The 22,800-nt window shown below is 42.7% G+C and overlaps 5 protein-coding genes across 8 annotated transcripts; 2 read left to right on the top strand and 3 right to left on the bottom strand.

Moving 5' to 3' along the window:
* Window positions 1–3,024: 3,024 nt before the first annotated feature.
* LOC121054228 (ethylene-responsive transcription factor 3-like) lies at window positions 3,025–4,329 on the bottom strand. The gene has a single exon (XM_040523370.1). The coding sequence runs from the start codon at window positions 3,791–3,793 to the stop codon at window positions 3,194–3,196; it is 600 nt and encodes a 199-aa protein (XP_040379304.1). The 5' UTR covers window positions 3,794–4,329; the 3' UTR covers window positions 3,025–3,193.
* Window positions 4,330–7,171: 2,842 nt separating this feature from the next.
* On the top strand, window positions 7,172–11,208 carry LOC102707863 (EH domain-containing protein 1-like). 3 transcript variants are annotated; one of them, XR_001550022.2, is made up of 16 exons: window positions 7,182–7,347; window positions 7,430–7,509; window positions 7,962–8,030; window positions 8,118–8,175; window positions 8,259–8,308; window positions 8,417–8,456; window positions 8,544–8,605; window positions 8,692–8,805; window positions 9,007–9,109; window positions 9,233–9,282; window positions 9,394–9,522; window positions 9,606–9,857; window positions 10,038–10,117; window positions 10,201–10,327; window positions 10,431–10,813; window positions 10,919–11,208. XR_001550022.2 is itself a non-coding variant. In XM_006652927.2 (15 exons), the coding sequence occupies exons 1-15, from the start codon at window positions 7,263–7,265 to the stop codon at window positions 10,758–10,760; spliced, it is 1,629 nt and encodes a 542-aa protein (XP_006652990.1). In that variant the 5' UTR covers window positions 7,172–7,262; the 3' UTR covers window positions 10,761–10,898. The 3 variants fall into 3 exon arrangements, 2 of the variants coding, with proteins under 2 accessions (XP_006652990.1, XP_015691650.1); XM_006652927.2 differs by lacking the exon at window positions 10,919–11,208 and having other exon boundaries at window positions 7,172–7,347; window positions 10,431–10,898; XM_015836164.2 differs by lacking the exons at window positions 7,182–7,347; window positions 7,430–7,509; window positions 10,919–11,208 and adding an exon at window positions 7,532–7,853 and having other exon boundaries at window positions 10,431–10,898.
* A 402-nt stretch (window positions 11,209–11,610) lies between these two features.
* Window positions 11,611–13,369, top strand: LOC102708148. The gene has a single exon (XM_040523365.1). It carries the CDS (start codon window positions 11,958–11,960, stop codon window positions 12,627–12,629), a length of 672 nt encoding a protein of 223 aa, XP_040379299.1. The 5' UTR covers window positions 11,611–11,957; the 3' UTR covers window positions 12,630–13,369.
* Window positions 13,370–18,133: 4,764 nt separating this feature from the next.
* LOC102708710 (probable carboxylesterase Os04g0669500) lies at window positions 18,134–20,518 on the bottom strand. Its single transcript, XM_006652930.3, has 6 exons — window positions 20,190–20,518; window positions 20,057–20,109; window positions 19,849–19,972; window positions 19,638–19,759; window positions 18,583–18,690; window positions 18,134–18,488 (listed from the first exon to the last, which is right to left on the bottom strand). Exons 1-6 carry the CDS (start codon window positions 20,473–20,475, stop codon window positions 18,387–18,389), a joined length of 795 nt encoding a protein of 264 aa, XP_006652993.3. The 5' UTR covers window positions 20,476–20,518; the 3' UTR covers window positions 18,134–18,386.
* A 167-nt stretch (window positions 20,519–20,685) lies between these two features.
* Window positions 20,686–22,742, bottom strand: LOC121053217 (probable carboxylesterase Os04g0669600). 2 transcript variants are annotated; one of them, XM_040522988.1, is made up of 6 exons: window positions 22,299–22,742; window positions 21,895–21,947; window positions 21,601–21,724; window positions 21,403–21,524; window positions 21,188–21,295; window positions 20,686–21,065 (listed from the first exon to the last, which is right to left on the bottom strand). In XM_040522988.1, the coding sequence occupies exons 1-6, from the start codon at window positions 22,681–22,683 to the stop codon at window positions 20,934–20,936; spliced, it is 924 nt and encodes a 307-aa protein (XP_040378922.1). In that variant the 5' UTR covers window positions 22,684–22,742; the 3' UTR covers window positions 20,686–20,933. The 2 variants fall into 2 exon arrangements, with proteins under 2 accessions (XP_040378922.1, XP_040378923.1); XM_040522989.1 differs by having other exon boundaries at window positions 22,214–22,453.
* Window positions 22,743–22,800: the final 58 nt, after the last annotated feature.

Below are 22,800 nucleotides of genomic sequence, written 5' to 3' on the forward strand. Positions count from 1 at the left end.
CCTTCCACCAAACAAAAAATAGGATCTAACCCATCCATCCAACCAAACAGAAAAATGAAACCAATCAGCCAACCCAACCCACCTCGTCCATGAACCAAACACGTCGCTAGAGACACTTCTATTTTGAAACATATTAAAAGTAGTAAAATTTAATTAGCCCACTAATAATTTGTAATTTCATGTATTTTGTGTAAAAACTTGATAAACATGTACCATCTCCATTTTTTTAATATTGGACGCATTTGTTTTAGTTCATTTTACTATCCATTTGTTCTAAATATCTGTACAATAAACAAACATATACCATCCCTTTTTTACTAACTAATGATGTTGACTTATTCACATATATTTTGTTATGGAGTATCTATGCTACTGAGTTTGTCTCAACTCCATAATTTACCGTTGACATTATCATATTATATATTATGTCAGTGTCTTTATCAATTGTTCTACAAAACAATCAAGAATTTTTTTTCATATATACTCAGAAAGCCCTACATACTTGCAATGTTAACGGTTGGTTTATACTTTTTGAAGTCCCATGAAATTTATATGGCTATCGTGTACTTTTGTTATGACTTGTTTTAACATTGAATGCACTTTAAGCCTTTTTTTTCTGTATTTGCACGGAATTTTTTAATAAGCTGAATGGTTAAATACTTCATTCATTTTATAATATAGAATGTATTTTGTTTTGTTAGAACATGCTTGACCAAATATTGATCTATTAATATCTTACTTGTTTGACATAAAACTATGATAATAGGGAAAAAATTTTAAGTACTAATATAATAGTATCAATTTTGTGACATCAAAATTATGTCCTAATGTCAAGTGCAGATACGGGATTTTGAGTCCTCGGGGTCATAATGTGATATATACTTTACTATATACTAAGAGATGTATATACTAAGACATGTATTTATATGTAGAGCACGTTGTACAATCAGATAGTCTATAATTCATAACTAAAACATTAATGAGAACTAGAGTAACTTCCATTATGTTCTTAAGTATAGAAGACTAGTTTCTGCAAAAAAAAAAAAGTTTAGTGGAACAGAAAAGCTCTTATTCATCTCTTAGTACTGTTTATAGACCTAATTATTGTACAGTGTTATAATACAAATCTAATAAAAGCAAAGTAAAATGACATTCCACCTAGCTAAGTTATTCGTTTAACACTGTAACATATCATAACAAAATAGATCAAGTAAGCAGGCTAATTATAAGATATCACCAAACAGATCATGAGAAATGAATTGAGTAATTGAAGGAAAATTGGCCATTGCATGTGTAATCCTAACAATAGCAAAATTGCTTTGCTTTCCCTAAAATAATACATTGGTTTACTAGCTGTTAGTGGCTTAGTGCACGAGATGTAGTAAATTGGTTGGTCCACTGAGGTTAGTGAGTTTTTACTGACGGGGTCATTTGCTGAAAACAAAGAGCATCGTGTGGAATTTGCAAAATGCCATCGGTGCCACCGAATATAGTAATACTTGGTCAAATATTTGTCATAAAATAAAATACGCCGTATATTTAAAATCTGAGGGAGTATATGTCTAAAAGTGAAATGTGTTATGTATTAAAAGACAAGTTACTGCTAGATATGCTAAAAATGATCCGGATGATAGACCTTACTGGTACTGTTTTCACCTTAAGTAACTTAACTAGAGCAAGTGAATAAATATTGTTGGTCAGAGTCTAAGAAAAAAAAAGGCAATTATGTTATATTCTGAAAAAAAATGGATGATGTATATGTTTAGAACGTTATGGGCCACAGGCAAGAGGTATACATAAGGTGCGCACTATCTATTTCGTGAAGTGAAGGTCTGTAAGCTTGAATTGTCAGCCTTTCAAATCCTTGTACTAGAACGCGCTTACTCGTCAAATTGCTGCACTTCTAACTAGCTGATCAATTTGCTAGTTCTCGTACACCTTGCTAAGCAGTAAGTATCGTGTTCTGATCGATCGGAAGAGGTTTCTCTAACTTAAGTCAAATAAGACTGACGTATAGACTCATTAGGTATAGGTCTACGTGTCAGTGACACGGGTTCACTAACTTTAAATCAGCGGATTCCGTTCCGTCCTGATCAGGGCACTTGCAAGTTGCAAATCAACTGGTTCTTGCGAAAATTGTTATACGGTGCTTCGTACTATTAGTTCATTTCCTGCATACGGTTCATTGGATGTAGTTTCGTTTGCAATTTCACCTCCACTTGTTTTACGAGTCAGGGATGGCATTTTTTCCAAATATGAAACTTAATTGTTATATTTAAAGTGTCATTTTCCTCGATGAAACTATTCTGAAGTGCCATACGTCAATTTCTGCCGTAGAAAAAAGGTTTTGAGTGTACTCCATTCGTTTAATGCCTACTTGGCGAGTTGGGCACTGAGTATCATTGCTGGATAACTGTTGTATGATGTATAAAATTGTTAAGTAGTAGCTCCGTTTTAAAATATAATTAGATGTTTAGCTAGGCTTAAGATTAAGAAAAAAAACTATAATATCTCTTAATAAATAAGAAATGGACGAAGGTCTAAGCGAATAAGTAATATAAACACTATTTTACGGAACAAGATTTTAATTTTAAAAATAGTTTTATTTTGAAATAGAGGAAGTATCAATATCATTTCATCATTTGCTTGCCATGATATAGTTCATCTCCCTTGATTGCCAATTTGGGAATGCGTGATCGATTGATCGACACGTTAAATAAGATTTTGTGGGACAGAAAGTTATGGGAGTAAGATCACAAAAGGAGATATGCGTGGCTAGTGGAAAAAAGGATTAAAAAAAATAAACAGAACGCCTATGTAATGAGAAGGGATAATGCATGCAAGTGGCTTAAGCTCTGCAATGATTTACAAGATTGGAAAAAAAAAGTTGATCGAGATTGATGCAGACGAACATATGCGTGGTGGAAACAATGGCAATACGCGTATGACATCGTATGCGTGTACTGATGAAATTTCGTAGAGAAATGGCAGGAATAAAGTGGATCGTAATCCAAGAAAGCGAAGAGGAAAATTAGGTGTTTGATTTGAAACACCGTGGCCATTCATTCCTTGTCAATTATCGCGTAAAGAATAGTGGTACAGAACTATGTCGAGTCGAATACAAGCATCTAGTTGGGAAAAGATGACGAGTAGAATCGTCTTCTCCGATTGCTTTGATTCGGTGGGGATCCTGTTAGAGCCGCAGGTCCGTGCACAGGTCGATGTGGTCCCGGTCAAGCGGCGGCGGGAGGTTGAGGTCGAACGCCGCCACGCGGGACCGAACGGTAGAGGCGTCGTCGCCGTCGTCGTCCACCACGGAGGCCGACGAGGCGCAGTCGCTGTGGCAGCCGGCGTCGGGCGCCGGCCGTGCGGACCGTGGAACGCGCCTCCGTGGCGTCGCCGCCGTAGGAGCGGCCGGTCTGGGCCCGCGAGGCCCGCTCGAGGACTCGACGGTGGAGCTGGCGCTGCACGCGGGGCCGGCCACCGGCGCCGCCGCGTGCCGGGGCGCCGCCGCCTTCCCGTGGCCGTTGTGGTGGTGGTGGTGGGACGACGGGAGCGGGAGGGAGACGAGCGGGAAGTTGGTTCTCGCGAGCGGGCCGCGGAGGTTCCGCGCGGCGACGTCGTAGGCCCGCGCCGCGGCCTCGGCGGAGTCGTAGGTGCCGAGCCACACGCGCGCCCGCTTCGCCGGGTCGCGGATCTCCGCCGCGAACCTCCCCCACGGCCGCTTCCTCACCCCCCTGTACCTCGGCGCCGCCGCCAGCGCCGCCGCGTCGCACATGACCTCTCCCCCCATCCACACAAAATCACAAACACCTTCTCCTCGTGTCTCCCCCCCAAACCTCCTCGGCGCGGTGCGGCGCTGCAGCACGAGAAGGGATTGAGCTGAGCTGAGCTCCGGTGCGGTTGCGGGTGGGTCGAGCTGAGACGCGGCCGGGTTTGGCTGCGGGGGGAGGAGGAGGGGGGGAGGGGGGTAGAAGAAGGGGGAGGCGGGGGTGGGGTGGGAGGCGACGCGGGGAGGGGATAGCTTTGGGCAGCGAGAAATTTAGCTTTGGATAGCTTCCCACCTTCCCCACTGCCTCCTCCCCCCTCGTCTTCTCTCTTCGTCTCATGCCATTACTTTTCTTTTTCTCGATGATTTGAGATTATCTTTTTCTTTTCTTTCTTTCTCTCTGTCGTTGCCGAGTTTACTTCGTATTCCCGCGTTTCGTCTGTGGCGCAGCAATAACACGTTTCGCTTTGGCTCTTTCGGTGTTAGCTGCTGCCGCCGCTATCTCGTACGCACAGGGAGGGAGGGGGAGTCGCTGTGCTGTCCACTACGTGGAACGGACTCCCGCCGCACTAACCCAAGAGATTTTCTCCAGGATTTGCTCGAATTTAAACACGACCCTGACGCCGCAGGATTCGAATCCGTGGCTTCCGTGCGTGGGGGCGAACGTGAACCGGTGAAGTGAAATCGTTGGTAATTTGCGACAGAGCTTTAGTACCGTGGGTGTACTGCAGACTTCAAACTTAACTGTTTGATGTCGGCAAATTAGTACTTCTCCATCCTCTAATAAGTTTGTTTTTTTAGTCTTTGAATGTAACGTTTGACTCTTGTTCTATTTGAAATTTTGTTGCCATCAATATTTTTATTTTTATTAGTTGATAAAAAGAATAATAATTTACATGTGACTACTTATTTGAGTTTTTTCAATAAATTTCTGAAATAAGACGAATGATCAAATGTTGGATACAGAAATCAATAAATAAAGTTCTTTTGGTACGGACAAGTATAATGGTATGTTTAGGGGAGCTTCTAGCCGCCGTAGCTTCTCAGAAAATTTCTATAAGTCGGAATCTCTCCCACACAGTACTGATGTTTTGAGAATCTAGAGTTGCGGATAGAAAATGAATTAGAAGCCAGAAGCTTGGGAAACACGGTTTTTCCATATTATGAGAAGTTGACTCACCGGTTGTTTTTTTAATTTTAAGCTCCCCGAAAAGGCACTAAGTCTTTTACTCGGCTTTTGTGTAGTTATTTTTTAACAATTAAATAATATGTTTTTAAAAGTATTTCTATATATTTTAATTTTTAGAGAATTAGCTTCATAACAATTAACTTTATTATGTATACTATTAAATAACTATAAAAATAATATAATCTCTCGTCCTTTATCAATAAAATAACAGACAACCGAAGTATCATCAATCGTGACGACCACATAAATCGTGATGACCGTCGAGCTGATTGTCCGGTCGAGTTTTGATTTGGTCGTGTTTACCAGTAATTCAATGGGTAGTAATTACCGTTGGTCAGACGTACTACTACTATATTTCATGCCTTCATGGCTCACTTGACTATAAACCGGCGCCAGCTAGCGGCGTGTACGTGCACGAAGAATTTACCCACTGTCGTGTCGTTTCATTCTAGCGAGTGTTTGTTAACATGGCGCCATCATCCAACTAATAGCTATTAGTTGAACTGCAAACCAAACTTTGCATCCATAGCTGCATAGCATTGCTAATTGCTCCTGCTCATTAGGCCTCAATCAATGTTTAGACCTACTACATGCATAGGTAAAGAAACCTAGGTTGTTTTCTTTTTCAGACCAATGATTATATAATTTTTATGGTATCTATTTAACGAGGTAAAAGGTGAAATTAAATACTATATAACTAAAATATTAGTATAAAAACATAAGACAATAAACTTTTATTAAAAATATGCTATTTACTAGTTTGAGAAACATACACATAGAGTTGAAGAACGCCGCCTAGAATTTGAACCGGGTAGTTATGGCATAACCCGTAGAAATTGGATTGGTTTATAGCACCAAAGGAAAACAGGTGTGGAACTCTAGATTTTCCTAACAAGATCGATAATCAATGGCAGATCTAGCCAACGAGAATAGGGAGGTTTAAATAAGTTAGATAGAGGTTATCCCTCGTTTCTATTGATCATTGCCATAAAATTTGAGGAGATCTTCGTGGAGGCTCCAACAGCTTTAATGGGGAAAACGGGGGCTCGAGCCCCTGCCGCCTCTACGTTAAATCCATCCATCTAGACAATACAAACTTTGCTCTTTGTTGGTTAAAGTAAAAAATTAAAACTAAAATTTAAACGTTTGACAAAATTTATTTATATTTTAGTTTTCGTTTGGATACCACCGATGGAAATGTCTTTTGCAGACCAACTTTATTTTAGCCTACTTTATAGTACATATTAATACAAAGCTATATAGATCAAATTGCGCACAATATTTTCAAACTTTAATATAATTGTTTCATAAATTTTTGAATCTAAGAGTATATTAGTACTACTAGACTGTAATTGCAAGTTCAATAGTATAGCCAACTACTAGCTTCAATTTATTTATAGTCAATCTAATAGCTAATTCATATAATAGTTAACTACGAAACATTAGTACATAGTCCCACATGTCATACAAACACGGTGTTTTGGAGTCCGTGTAAATTAATAGACCACCTCTTCTCTCTTATTACATTAAAATATTAAAATATACGGTTTATAGCACCTGCTCTAAGGTGTCCCAGAAAATAATGTCTCGTAGGGAGTAGTTTCGGTGCTGTGAACCTCTGACCTGGACAGACGATTTGACCATGTATTCGGGGAAGAAAACGGCGATAGGCAAGCGACTGGTCAGTTGTCACACAGCTCGCAGTGCCCGCGCCGCAGTGGCTGTCACGGTGGTGGGGGGAATCGCACCGCTCCTCCCACCCGCACACCACCTCTCCCCACATTGATGGCCAGGCAGTGGCGCGGTGGGGCCGAGCCGCGCCATCCCTCCCTCCGCGTGGCGCACGGCGAGCGGCCAGAGGGACGGCGACGCGTGGGCGGTGGTGGTGTCCCGCTCGCGCCGCCCGAGAGCGCACCGCCTTTTGATGCGACGCGATGGGACTTTGCCCCAGCTCGGGAGTCGCGACGTCAGCCCACGCGGGCCCCGTTTTTGACCGCGGCGCCGCCGCCAACGCGACCCAGGCCGTCTAGTTGGCCGAGTCTCAGGTTCGTCCCCGCGTATCGGTGGGCCTGATTTAGCCGTTCTGGCGGGCCGGAAGTGGACGAAGCCCAATCGAGACATCGGGGGCGAGGTCGTCCATGTCCACGGCGAACGCCGCGTTTGCCGCGTCGAGCCGTTTATCCCGCGGCGGGAGGGCGACCCCCCGCGCGCGCCAATCGTGGCATTCTCTCCATCTCTCTCCGTCTCCTCTTCTGTTTCTCTTCTCTCTTCCCCGTCGGAGAGAAGAGAGAAGGCGAGCCGGAGATGGGATCGGACTCGCCGCCGACGAGATGGGGACCCAGGGAGCAGCGCGAGACCTACCTCCGCTGGTTCTCACTCGCCGACGACGGTTTGCGTCCCCATTGCTTGTTGTTTTTTCCCCCTCGGTTTTGCCGGTAAATGCTTCTCAATTTGTCGGTACACGTTGGTAGACGGAGACGGGCGCGTGACGGGGAAAGATGCGCTCAAGTTCTTCGCCATGTCGAATCTCTCCCGGCCCGACCTCAAGCAGGTGGAAATTATTCCCTTTTTTTTTTGTTAAGACTGAAATTTTCCTTCCAGGCACAACCAAAATAATTCCGTTGGAACGGGATAAATTATCAACTAGTAATCTAGTTGATACCAGATGATATCAGTTAGTATCATCTGATATCATCATCGCGAGACAACACGGAGGACGTGAGCGAATGTGGGGGAGAGCGTTGATGGCAAATGAGCATGGAGTAGCAGCGCCGCGCACGCAGAGGAGCGGCATTGGAGCCGTCCTGGACGTGAGCCCATTGCATAGTTCTTCTGCAACCGAAATTGTAGAACAAGATCTACAATTCTGGACGAGAACTGTGGTTGTTAGTAGATGTAAATTTACTTCCCTTCAAAAAGAGTGGAAAACACACGTTCGGTTATGACCAAAATCATTTTTTTGGTTACGATCACAATTGACGAACATTGCATTGGAACCTTTAGGTTTGGGCAATTGCGGATTCCAAGCGTCAGGGTTATCTTGGATTTTCGGAATTTATGACTGCAATGCAGGTCTGTTTCACTTGTTCTTTTTTCCCGGGACATTTGCATTTGCTGCTGCAATTCATACGGCTTATTCAACCACATGCCAATGTGCAGCTGGTTTCTCTTGCACAAGCTGGGAACGAGATCAGTCAGGACATCCTTGCACATGCAGGTAAATGTGATACAATTAGTACCGGGTAATACTTAAATCTCTGAAGAAACTCTTGGCCTACTTACTCTCGGCTTTTATATCAGATTTGGATATGTTGAAACCCCCGACAATGGAAGGTCTGGATAAAAAACTAGTATGTCTGCATTGATCTTTTAGTTTCATTTGCGTGGAAAATGCTGCAGCAGTAGCACACGGACGTTTCAGTTGCTCTCTAACTTTTTCCCCGTTTTTGATCTGAAAGAAAAAGAATTATGTGAGCAAGAGCCACTCCAATATTGTCGGTATGGATTGCTACCTCTACCTAGGCGGAACTTACTTTTTCTTGTCTCATAGTTTGTTTCCAACTTTTTATCTTCCCGATCATGCAGTATGTCATCCATCAGAATCGCCTGCATCAGCCAACTGGTTTAACTCCAAGTCAGGAAAGAAGGTACAACAGCAACAGAGGTGATCATAATATGTGTATGTATTAATATTGCTCATAGTTTTACATGATGCTAATTGTTCTCTGTGCAGATTCCTCTAAGATCAGTTACTTCGATCATTGATGGGTTAAAGAAATCATACATTGAGAAGTTGAGGCCCCTAGAAAAAACATATCAGTTCGATGACTTTGTTTCACCTTTGCTGGTGTGTCACCTTCATCTTTTCTCTATGAACTACACATTTCACATACATAATACCTTTTCTCCATGAACTAATAAACTTCTACCATACTATTCTATCGCTTGTTGATGAAATAATTCGTGCATCTTATCTATTTTATTCCTCTCAGTTGTCATGCATGACTTCGTAATAGAGCTTTCTACATCATGTTTATATTATTCGCAGACTAGCAGTGATTTTGATGCGAAGCCAATGGTCATGTTACTGGGCCAGTATTCCACGGGAAAAACCACATTCATAAAGCATTTACTGAAGACAAGTTATCCAGGTAAACATGATGGATTTTTTTCCTCTTTTCTTCCTTATTGAGAATTATATATTTTTGCACTGTCTCTTCCTACATATTTTCCGTTGGAAATATTTGATAATATTTGAGATGTTACTCTTGCAGGTGCTCATATTGGTCCGGAGCCTACAACCGACAGATTTGTTGTCATCACAGTAGGCTCTCTTTGGAGATGTCAATTGCTCTGCCTTTTTTTATTTTGTTGTTTCACTAACATATTTGTATTGATCTTCACTTCCCATTGATAAATCCTCTCGCTACCGCAGTCTGGACCTGATGAAAGATGCATCCCTGGAAACACAATTGCCGTGCAAGCTGACATGCCTTATAGTGGCCTATCATCTTTTGGGACAGCATTTCTATCGAAGTTCGAATGTTCTCAGATGCCTCATCCAGTATATTCTCTGTCTTGCGCTACTTCGCATTCTATTGCACTCTGAAAGAAACTAATAAATTATCTTTGTTTTTCATTGCCAAGCTATTGGAGCATATAAACTTTGTGGACACCCCTGGGGTTTTATCAGGTGAAAAGCAGCGAACACAACGCAGCTATGACTTCACTGGAGTTACATCATGGTTTGCGGCCAAGTGTGATCTTATTCTTCTCCTATTTGATCCCCATAAGCTTGATATCAGCGATGAGTTCAAGCGTGTAATTGGATCACTTCGAGGGCATGATGACAAAATACGTATAGTTCTAAACAAAGCAGACCAAGTTGATGCACAACAGGTGAGTCTGCCTGCTTATTGCTATGCCTTTATTTAGTGCGAGCATATTCCGTTTTCATCCTCTTATGCATAGGCAAAAGAAATATTGATTTGCTTTTCGCATCTCAAGTGGAGACAAAATGGAATAGCTCTGTTGATTGAAAGCAAATAACGATTTTGCTTCTGGCAAAAAAATGTTCAGCTCATGAGGGTCTATGGAGCACTGCTATGGTCGCTTGGAAAAGTCCTGAACACACCAGAAGTCATGCGTGTCTACATAGGGTATGATGTCATTTCTTCCCCAGAAGTTTCACACATGGCAAATACATCGGTCAATCTGATAATTCCCAATTAACATGTGGCAGTTCATTTAACGACAAGCCGATTAAGGAGTCAGCAGCTGGGCCATTGGGTATAGAACTGTTTGAGAAAGAACAGGATGACCTGCTCTCCGACCTGAACAACATTCCAAAGAAAGCCTGCGACCGTCGAGTGAGAACTTAGGAGCTCTTCTCCTTGATCAGTGAACACTCATTTCATGCAGGACGAATATGTGCTCACTTATCCCAACCATTTTGTCACTGAAAATTGCTAGATCAACGAATTTGTGAAGCGTGCGAGATCAGCCAAGGTCCACGCGCACATCATCAGCCACCTGAAGAAGGAGATGCCGGCCCTGATGGGCAAGGCCAAGGCACAGCAGCGGCTGCTGGACGGCCTCGACGAGGAGTTCGCCAAGGTTCAGAAGGAGCTGCACCTGCCGGCCGGCGACTTCCCCGGCGTGGACGAGTACAGGGAGGCCCTGAGCGCCTACAACTTTGACAAGTTCGAGAAGCTGAAGCCCAAGCTGGTGCAGGGCGTCGACGACATGCTGGCCTACGACATCCCCGATCTCCTCAAGAGTTTCAGGAACCCCTACGAATGAGCAAGCAACCAGAGGCCGTGTTCGAGTTTCACAGAAAAGAAAATAAAAGAAAAGAAAGTGATCGGCGAGTCGATCTATCTATTTCTCTTTCTGGGTGCTCCACGAAGGCGTGGTATATGATTTTCTTTCTCTTGACCATTTTCTTCAATCTTGTGCAGTGATTTTTATCATCTATCTAGCGGCATCAGCAAAGTGAAGCTTGAACAGCACTGTTTGGGCCTGGCCTTGCAAGGTCGAAACTTGTAATGGGCTAGGCCCATCGGCCATGAGGCGAGCTGACCCGTCTGAACAGGTGTGTCACGACTAGGGTTCACAACATATCAGATCAAAGACCGCTCACGACTAGATTCAGTTGTGGTATCTCCGTATTTTACAAAAACTGAAGATATAAACTAAAAAAACTGAGCCGTTTTTTATTTAAAAGAAGAAAAAAAGAGTCAAATTGTATATTGCTTAAGTTAGTTGGAAAACTAATCCAACTTTTGGCTCAGAAGATATATGGGGTGATTGTTTGGGTGTTTTATAAAAAAATAAATAACATATTTATAAAGAAAAAATAATATATAAATAAAAATTTAATATATGTATTCTTAACGATTTAACCTCAATCATATAAAATAAAATTTATTAAAAAACTTAAAATTAATTTTAAATTTAAAATTAAATATATATATATTTTTTATTTATAAGTATAAGTGAAAAGATAATTGCGCGGAAGAGCCGTGCGTCCGACGGCCAGGGGCGTACAGGAGGCTGAGGTGGACCGTTTACGTGGTCGTAACATGGAGTCGCGTTCGCCGTCGCGACCATGGCCATACACGCGGTCGCAAGGAGAGATTCCGCCCCTCCTCGCCGGGGCCTCTCGGCTAAAGAGTTCGCACCCACCAAACCGGACGCTCCAACACCACACGACACACGACGCGCTGCCCCTCTTCTCTTCTCTTCTCACCCCTCTCGCTGCTGCTGCTGCTAAGGTAGAAGGGAGTGCTGCGCGGCCGCCATCCCTCAGCGACTGCGAACAGCAACGTCTTAGCCGACGAGAGCCCCCACCACCTACCCGCACCAACCCGGACTTCGGCCGCGTCTGTCCCGGATTGGCTTTTGGTCGAGCAGTTGGTGGGCACCTAACCCGGCGAACTGCGGCTGAAGCAAGTCTGTAAGTGGGAAGTGGAGTAAGTGAGCGCGCGGGCGGGGAGGATGAAGAAGCTGTACCAGGGGAAGGGCCGGAGGGTGCACCCGGCGCCGGCGGATGCTGCCGTGGCGGTGGTTGCGCTGCCGGCCGCTGTGCTGGCGCTGGCGTCGGCGCTCACGGCGGAGGAGCAGGAGGTGCTCGCCTACCTGCTATCTGGAGGTGGGGCCGCCGGGGGACGCCGCCGCCGCCGCGGGGCCCACCCGCCGGAGATGGGGTGCGGGTGCTTCACGTGCTACAAGAGCTTCTGGGCGCGCTGGGACGCGTCCCCCAACCGCCATCTCATTCACCGCATCATCGACGCAGTGGAGGAGGGCAGCGGCGGCGGAGGAGGAGGAGGAACCGGTCCCCCGCGCCGCCCTCCCCGTCGTCGCCGACGCGGCGGCCGACGCGGAGGCGGCGACGGCGAGGAGGATGCAAGTGACATCAAGGAGGCAGACGTCAACGTGGAGCACCACCAAGCCTGCGGCTTTGATGGCGAGGAGGAGGGCGACTACGAGGGCGATGGCGACGACGAGGAGGAAGAGCGTGACAGCATGGACGGCGATGCGGACGACGAGACGACGTTGAGCGAGAGCGATTGCAGCAGCAGCAGCAGCGGCAACGTCAACGCCGAGAAGAGCACGGTGGGGAGGCTGGTCCGCTTCATCGGGGAGAAGGTGTGGGGTGCTTGGAACTGAGCACCTCCTCCTGCAGCTGCTGCTCCCTTGTTCTTGTAGATTAGGAGAAGGAAGAAGACGACCAAGAAGGTCAGGTCAAGGTCAGTACCAGTAGTTGTTGTTTTGATCAAGAGCACCTCAGCTCTAAGCTCCTTTTGCTGTTTCTTTCTTTTGATTTCTTGCACTCTAATGAGCACCGAGGTTTAGAGGGAAAATCAGGATGGTGTGATCCAATCCAAATTACAGTTCTCCCTTTCAACCTCTCTGTACCATATTTTTGCTCCTCCAGTTCAACAATGAACTTCTTTTGCAAGAGAACAATACCATTTCCATTTCTTTTCATTGTAATTTTTAGCTGTTTTTGCATTGACTCATGTCACTAGCATTAGCATCTGGTTCTGATCATTGCATCATGTGTATGGCACTGTTGAGTGATTCCTACTGCAATGGAGAGGAATGTTTTAGTTAATTATAGCTTTTATAAAGCTTGAGTGGGCAAGAAATCTCTTTATGGGATATCTACAAATGGAGGCAGTATCAAGTTATGCTTGCCTCGTTGTACATTCCTCCTCTATTAAGGAAAAGCATATGTGCAAAGCCTATTGTTTTGTCCATGATAGTTAAGTATGTTCCATGCAATAGTTGGGATTCATCAGAATGATGGAATCATAAACATGATCTTCGATGTACTACAGTCAATTGTAGCAGTTTCACAAGCAGTGTAAATTCAGCTAAGCAACATGTTTTCACCATCTTTTCAAAAATAAAGGGGAATGTTAGTCACCATCTTGAATTCAGTAAAATAACAGCAAATTTGGTTCAAACTCCTTCCTGAACGCTAACATCCGCCCCAATTTAACTGCATCGGTAAATCTACGTGTTTAATGTTTGTATTTATGAATTTACGTGTTCCATGTTTGATTGTTTGTTTTATTTAAAAATAGTCCATATAAAGTTTTTTATGTTTTTATTATCTAATAACCATAAAAATACTAATTATATTTTTTTAATAAGATAGACGGTTGAACATAAACGGTACAAAAATACATGGAACGGAGATAGTAAATTTTACTTTCATCTCCCGGAACGATGGAATCAACATCTTTGATGTAAAGCAGTTCCACACAGTGTAATTTCTGCTGAGAACATATTTTCACCATTTCTGCTAAGAACATATGTTATTGTCACCATCTTGAATGAGGTAAAAGAACAGCAAGCTTGGTTCAAACTCCTTCATGAACAAGTAAATTCAGTACGGAGTTTTTCCATCAAAAAGGGTCATGTTTTTTCATGTAAATTTTACTTCTCCTTTTCGAATTGTACATTTGTAGTAGTACTTTTTTTCTTTTCAGCTACCCTGTTGGGCGGCTCGAAAAGAAGCATTAGAGCTTTCCTCTTGCACTGCACTGGTACTCTTGAAAAGAATGTGAATAGAAAATTAGTGCTACTTGCAAAGCGAAAGTTAGCCGTGAGCGAACTGGGTTTTCACCCTGCTTGCCAAGGACGTGTACTCCACAAAATTTGTTATTTCCTTTAGTACACTCAGTGCAAAGCTTTATTCGGCTTTAATACTCCTATACTACCTCTGGGGTTTTACGGCTTCTTTAGCCTTTTCTTTTTCTCCATCTCATCAGCGAGACATTGATGCTTTAGTATTAAGCACAAGTTGAGTACCAAACCAACTGCATTCGCAATAGCCTGTTCTTTCCTGAACGTGGATTTTGAATTTTCATTGTTACGTTCAAACTTCTAGACTGTGTATTTCAGATAAAACATTATATGAAAGTTTCTTATGTGATCTTTCTGAAACATAATTTTTCAACTTTGTAGTAATAAATTAATTCATACACCTAAATAGTTGTCATAAAATCAGATAGCTGATAAAATAAGGGGTCATCTTTTCGCTTTTTTGAGAAAAAAAATCAGATGATATAGTTGTAAACGAAAAATAATTTACGAATAAAACTCTTATATATATGTTCATAGCGATTTAAAAGCTATGGTGAAAAAATAAACTATGATAAAAAAATCACTCAAAATCAACTTAAAATTTAACTTATAAACATAAATAATAGCTAAAAGATGAGATGTACAGTATAACAAACTCATGAAAAAGAAAACAACATCAAATAAGACCAGTCACTGTTGGTGTAGTACTAGAGTACGAGCTGAAGGACAAGCTGATTGCTGGCACAATTTATGGGCTCTGCACACTGCATCGTCCAATTTCTCGTAGAGAGGCTAGAGGGAGCAACAAGTTGCAGCAGCACGGAGGAAAGAAGCAGAGAGGAGCAGAAGAGAAATGCTGCATTTGATGGCTACTGAAGTTTTCGACAGGCAGGCGAAGAAGATGCAAAGGCAAAAAGAAAACGAGAGCCATGACGACGCCGCAGTGAAGACGCAGACGCAGGGGCCCCTTGTATGACGAGGCAATTTTGCCCTCCCTCCATTATTGCTCTCTCTTTGCGGCTCCATTTGCTTGCTGCCGCGAGATTTGATCTCAAATTCGATTTCGGTTTCGAGGAGGGTAATAGCATTCTTCTAACATGGTGTTTAGATTGAGAAAATGTTTAATTGGATGTTGAAAGGGGTTTTCGAATATGAATGAAAAAACGAATTTCACGGCTAGCCTAGAAATCGCGAGACGAATCTTTTGAGCCTAATTAATCCGTCATTAGCACATGTTGGTTACTGTAGCACTTATGGCTAATTATGGGTTAATTAGGCTCAAAAGATTTGTCTCAAGATTTCTTTCATAACTGTGCAATTAGTTTTTTAGTTCATCTATATTTAATATTTTATTCATGTGTCAAAAATTTGATGTAATGTTTTTGGAGAAAAATTTTGAGAACTAAGCAACGCCTAAATGCCATTCAATTTGAGGAGTAGTACTCGTCTGCAAGAGCAGTGGGCCAGTTTTTGGGTTAAATTTGATCGGTCGCTCTCACTGCGACCGATCAGCAACAGTCGCCAGCGACAGCTACTGTGCGCTCCGTGGTGAAGCCAAATAGCCAATGGTCAGCGGCGCCGGAGCTCTGAATTAGGATTAAATTTTTTAGCCCTATGTCATATGTTTGAACACTAATTTGAAATATTAAATATAGATTAATAAAAAAACTAATTTTATAAATGAGTGCTAATCCACGAGACGATTTTTTAAAGCCTAATTAATCTATAATTATAGTATGTTTACTGTAGCATCACTTAGCCTAATCATGGATTAATTAGGCTCAATAGATTCGTCTCGCAAATTAGTTCAAGATTATATATGAGTTTTATTAATAGTCTATATTTACTATTTATAATAAATATCCAAACATCCGACTTTAGCCTTGTACCAAATAGCCCCTGAATTCCGTCGCTTCTAAAATTACAGTCAGCAACATGCCTACTACTAGTACTACTACTACTCCATCATTTTCAAAAGCAGCGTTTCCTATGAAATTCTTGTGGAAAATCTTTCTCAAATTAACGTGCTTTAAACAACGAAGACTAAAGTACAAGTGAACCTCCAAATTTGTTCATCTTGTTGGATTGGAACAGGAAGCATTTTGCCTAGGATACGAAGGTCTCGACGAGGATGAGTTTGGCTGGACATATTACCATGGCCGCGTTTGGCATAAGTTATCTGACCTGACACGAAAAATATAATAATAAATTAATAGATAATTAATTAATTATTAAATATTTAAAATATAAAAATATTAATATGATTTTTAAAACATTTTTATAGAAAATTTTTATAAAAAATACATTAAAAAAACATACGCACGGAAAACGAGAGAATCTGGGTTAGAAAAGAGGGAGAAAGAACACGGCCTATATAGTATTGGCTCCTTTGCAAAAATATATATATAAACATTTGTTTATTAGAGATTAATATTGAGGAAAAAAAGACTAATGTCTATTGATAATTGAGGAATAGATAGGGTAAAATTGTCGTCCCATCTTTTGGCTTTTCTTTATGATTATAATCCAAAATTTAAATTTACAACCTTAAATTAAATTTAGAGTTAATTTTGATATTTTTTTGTCGTAATGTATTTTTAGCATTAACTTTTAAATTACTAAGAACACGTAAATAAAAGTTTTATTCACAAATTATTCATTTGTAAATACATCTTTTGACTTTTTCGTGGCAAATATGTATACTATCATTGAATTGGAGTGAAATGAAAAATAATGTAATATAGTTTTTAATATTTTCTTATAATGTTCTAAGTGTCCTTGTATATACATACAAGTTGTGTCGTATGCGAGCGAAGGTCTACTTGGGCTGTTTGTTGCGTACTGCTCTGCACGGTGGCGTAGCGGTAAAGATGTAAAAGCAGAGGCGGTGAGGGTGAGACAACGGGAGCGGTGCGATGGGCGTGGCGGTGAGCACGAGGAGCGGGAATGGCGACTTGGGCTATACTAGCTTTTGTACGCGTCGGTATTGTCGAAAGGCTGGCTGACCGGTCGCCGTCGTCGCGGTCGCGTTTTTCTATTGCAACTCGCGTCCTCCCCCGTCGCCTGTGTCCCCGGTGCTGGCGTTGGCGTCTCGTAACGTAAGCCGGTGGGACGGTTGGCCTAATTTTGTGTTGGCTTTAGATCTCGAGAGATATTTGGTAGTACTAGCATTGCTACTTGTTTTTATGTTATTAAAAATCTAGATGTGAATCTTGGGTAGATGTTGATTGTTGATATCCCAGTTACATTTGAAAACACATGAAATTTTTGCAAGTTGTGTGTGTGTTGTGATAGAAATACATTATTCACAAGTCAAATATTCCAGAGAAAGTGGACATCGATGCTCAAGTCAAAAGGTCAAGCATACTAGACTACGAATTTTCCCATGTACGTGTAACATCCTCTGTTCTGAAAGCTATAAGTTCAAAAAGACACACTGTTCATTCACCGTTTTTCACAAAACCGATTGCAGCAGCAGCAAAGTTAGGGGGGGGGGGGGTGATTGTTGCAAAAGAAAAATATTTTATGATTAAGACTTTTATATACATATTTTAACAATCTAAAACCTAATACTAGAAAAAAAATCCTCAATGAAAAAACTCTAAAATCAACTCTAAATTTAAGATTAAAAATTTAATTTTTTAGCTTATAAACATAAACAGAAGTAAAAAGATTGACGATGCAAGTGTGTCTCGCCATCACATATCGCTGAAATGGTCAGTGGTCTGCACGCGGAAACGATCAACTTGACATTGGTGTTAAGAGAAGATTGATGATAGGAATAAAATCTCCAAAAGGAAGACAGTTCAGTCCCTTAATAAGTTTGAAAATAACACATTAAAACTTTGGAAGTTGACATCCTTGAGTGGAACACGGCACGGGACTGCAACCAAATGCTTGCTTAAGCCAACCAAGCTAGTCCTGCAGTCCTCCAGTGCATCCAATGCCAGCAAAGAAAAACCAAAGTAACTTAAGATTATGATGTTCTTGTCTCCCAAAGCGTGGCACTGGATGTTCAATTGGTGAAATTAGAATTGAAAAATATGAAAATAAAAACAGACTGGAATGTTGGAGAGTAGACTGGAACACAGTGTAATTATTCAGTACTTAGACGCTGTCATGGTGCAGCTGGCCATGCACAACAACATACAAACTCAGGCGACTAAAGCAGTGCAGCTATGAACTTTGGGTCATATGTCCGTTGACACATTGATTAGTCTCAAATATAGAGTTGGACGAATGCATGGGCGTAAAGGTCAAACAAGTCTATAATATTTCTCCCCAAATTGTATATACCAGAGAGTGATGGCAGCCCAAACCAATGTAATGTTAATTTTCCTTATCCTGGGACACCTTTAGACGATTCTTGATCCAAGACTCAAGAGAATGGAGCTCTTCCTTGGAAATTGAGTGGCCAAGACCTGGATATGCCTAATAAACGCACATGATAACTTTATAGAGTTAGAACTAGCATATCAATTGAAGGTCCTCTAGTGTGTAAGAGAAAAACAACATACATAATTACCTTAAATTCACAGGTAAAACCAGCATTTTGCAAAAATGGTGGACCAGCCTGACCAGCTTCAAACAATACTACATTGTCAGCTAGTCCATGTGACCACAGAATTGGAGTCTGAAAAGTTCAAAAATTGAATCTAAGCCATAACAAATTAATAAATTTAAACACATAAATAATTAATTTCACAGCAAACTTCTACTCATAGTCTCATACAGTAATGAGTTATTATAATATTTTGAAGTCAAAGTTATATCACTCACGAATTTATGGAAGTTCAATCATGAAGGAATATACAATTACTAACTTTGCTGACGGCGTACTTCAAGGCTCAACTATTACCACAGTCATGTAGATCGATGTGCCACTTATGTGAATAAAAAGAAAAACACAGGTGTGCTGTTTAATCAACATTGTGAATCAACCTGCATAATACAATTGCCATTGTTGAATAACCATTTCGTCCTATTACCACCAAAGCACTAAGGTGGAAAGTTCCTGTTTCTCCAGATTTGAATATACTGACATCCAACTCATATTGCAATTGGTATGCAAGTTTGGACCACAGTAGAATTATTGCAACATTTGATGTTTGAGCAGAAGCTCTGCATTAGCTAGGTCCAGGCAGAGTGAACTTCATTAAATTCATTCGATAACATTCAGGTAGGTAAAAGATCTACAGGAGATATTCCCGAAATGTAGGACATCTATTTCGAACACTGAATCTAGGCTAATCGTAAATAACAAGGTCCAGACAGAGTAAGCTTCATTTGATACGGAGTACATTCAGGTAAGTAAAAGATTTTACACAGGTATTCCAGAAACATAGGAAACCTTAGGAAATTTATGTCAGTTCATAAGAGAATGATACAGTTCAATCTTTGCTGGTCTAGCGTTTTCTTCGATGATGACGCAGTTCTAAGGAAACAAGCACCATATGCTATATCTCCTATGGCCATGGCTCAGTATTTTCTTTTACCAAGTTCAAAATTTAAGCTCGCTTGTACCTTATGCATGTTCATTAAACTAGACTGGACGAAAAAGGGATTAACATTGTTGCATACCTTCCTCGCTTCCGGTGAAATCCTCTCAGTGACAGACGAACCAAAAGGCACCCACCCACTGAACACTGCGCCACCACCTAGCGTCTTGGGATAAAGCAAAACACTTGCTAATGTGAGAGCACCTGCCAGCCAACACACAGTCCAGCACTTAGCTCACAGTGAAAATTTCTCATCGCTTCAGAAAACATACGACGCAGAGCGCTAGTCCTACCTCCTTGACTGAATCCACAAACAAATATGTTCTCTGGATGGACACCATCAGCTACCTCCTTATCAATCATGGCGTGAACATTTTCTACAGCTTTAAGAACCCCACTATCATCTTGGGGAGAACCCTAAGCGTTGAGTATTTGGACCAGATTAATTCCTACTGGTACAGTTGATCATATGCTTAGATAGGTGGAAATCAGTGAACTCACAGCGCTCATAGGTAGCTCGTGGATATCGAACCATGACGGCATCACAGCACCACCTGGGCGGAAAATTTTGCTACTGAATCAGGCGCAAATCCGAAGCAGAGAAGACGAGATGACGGGGGGAAAAGAGGCGTACGGTTGCAGGTGACGGGGGAGTTCGGCGCGGAGGGGAACGCCCACTTGGTGAGGCGGAACTCCGGCGCAGAGAAGAAGGTGCGGATGGGCTCGTTCGCCGGGCCGGAGTCGCCGAGCCCGTGCAGCCACAGCACGAAGCTCCGGTTGCGGGCCGCGGCCATGGGCGCGGGGTCGAGCTGGTCGGCGAGGCCGGAGGGCGGCGCGCGGCGGCGGAGGGAGGCGGCGAGGAGGGAGGCTGCGGCGATGGCGGCGGCGAGGGAGAAGAGGAAGCGGACGAGGCTACTCATTGGGTCATGGGCCGAAGTCCAACTGGGCCCGTAAAGCGTCACTCCAGCTTGGTCATCACACATCAGTCGTGAGCCGGTTTGGTAGTTGACCAAGCTTGCAAGTTGCAACTTATTGAATTATTTAAAAAGTTTGAACTGTTTTTAAATTTTGCGAGTTGATTTTGTAATATCTGCCAAATCTACTGTGTTGATTGAAGGATCAAATGAATCACAGTGCAAACGGTAAGGTGGGATGGAAGAAATTGGTGTATGATAAACATTTATCAAATCACATTACAGCACACAAGGCATTGATTTGGAAATATAAAATTTATTTGGTACCAATTTACCACCAGTAACGGTAGCCATAAATTAGAAAAAAAACTAAAGAAAAGAATAGTCATCTCAACAGGTGGAGATGGTAGAAATTTGGCCTGTGGTGTTCCTTCCGTTTGGTCAATTGGTTCTAAACAATGCAGCTAGTGGAGATCCCTGTTGTCAGATAAGGATAGCAATGGAACTCCAGTTCCTTGAGATAAACGATCCTTGATCCACTGTTGAAAATATTGGAGCTCTTCATCCACCAACGTGTGTCCAAGAGTAGGATAAGCCTGATCATTTGTTAGTGAAAGAAGAGTAGAACACTATAGTCAGCAAACAGGAATTTCTGAAAACAGATCATATCTCAATCTTCACAAGAACTGTCAGTGACAGATATTTGCTTTATTGCCACCTTGAATTCGCAAGTCATGCCAAGTTCTTGTAGAAATGCACACCCAGCATGTCCAGCTTCAAACAGTACCAATCCGTCAGCCATGCCATGAAACCATAATACTGGTGTCTGCAAATTTGGAAGATTTCAGGTTGGAGAGAAAAATCAGAGAACATGACACAAGGATGTCATGATCATGTAATTCTCGGTGCAATTATATTTGCTTGTTTGTTTACCTTTCTAGCTTCGGATGGTATCCTGTCAGCAAGTGATTTGCTTAGAGGAAGTGAACCACTGAAGACAACACAGCCACCTAAAGTCTTTGGGTAGAGTAGAACACTTGCTATGGCTAGAGCACCTATAAAACAACCAATCAGAATCAAAGTCTTGTGAGTACTACTTACTAAAGTTATTGCCAGAAGCATGCAGATTACCTCCTTGGCTTAATCCACAAACGAATATGTTTGAAGGACTCGTTCCACCAGCCACTTCTCTGTCTAACATTTCGTGAACACCCTCCACCGCTTTCAGGACTTCTTTTTCATCTCTGGCTGTTTTCTAAGATGCAGAAAATTTAAAGCTGAACTCCAATAAGTAATGCTATTGCAGCAAAAGAAGACAGCATTCACTAAAAATAAGTAACTACTAGTTTTTCAAAAGAAAGAATCACGTAGACATAGTGTTGAATGTGGCAAACAACATTTTGGATAGCTGAGAGTGATAATTACAGCAGTTATAGGAACCTCCGGGATGCCAAACCAAGCCGTGATAACCTCACCACCTGCAGCAAGCCAGCAATGGCAGATATCACTGTAATTTGAGATTTCTCTCTGAAACTGTGGATGCGATGCAAATGGTTCAAGTGTCAATATCTGGCAAGTCCGTGGGTCAAACAACGGGTGATCTCGCACAAGCTCTACTTCAACCAAATACAGGTTTCATTTTTAAGATGCTGAAAATAAAACTTAGTTTATTAAGTTGAACTAGAACCGGCGTCGATGATCCGTCGATCGTAATGGCATGAGCTTGATCTAGGTCAGGGCGTACCGTAACAGGGAATGGAGGCGGTGGGTGCGGTGGGGAAGGAGAAGCGGACGGAGGCGAACTCCGCCGCGGAGAGGTAGGGGCTGACCTGGGCGCGGCCCTCGTCTCCCGTTTGGCCGGAGCCATGCAGCCACAGCACGTGTCCTCCCGCCGCCGCCGCCATGCTGTCGTTTCAGCGATCGATCAGGGCGAGAGGAGGCCGGGGAGTAGTCGTCTCGTTGGGCGACGAGACACGAGACGGAAGGCTGGTCAAGTGAGATCACGCCTTCGGCGTGGGCGGCTGCCGCCTGCGCCGTCCGTCCTTTCCGTGCCGTGGGTGGCGCCGGAGCTGTCGTCCCTCTCCCCCAGCGCAGGGCAAAGCTGCTGCCGATGCCGACCGGCGGGTGGGTCGTGGATGGACGAGAGCGCGCCGCCGCGGGTCGCCGTCGGTTTCGTCGGCTCGTGCGGGCCGGCCCGCTCCGAATTCGCCTCATTTGGGGCCTGGCCCTGTCACCCTGTGCCTTTTCGTTCTCGCCCACTCACCCATACCATTTTCAGTGGTATGGATTCAAATGTAAAGCACAAGCATGTTACTTAATTCCTCGTAATCA

This window comes from Oryza brachyantha, chromosome 4, assembly GCF_000231095.2.
Source record: "Oryza brachyantha chromosome 4, ObraRS2, whole genome shotgun sequence".
Taxonomy (NCBI): Eukaryota; Viridiplantae; Streptophyta; class Magnoliopsida; order Poales; family Poaceae; genus Oryza; species Oryza brachyantha.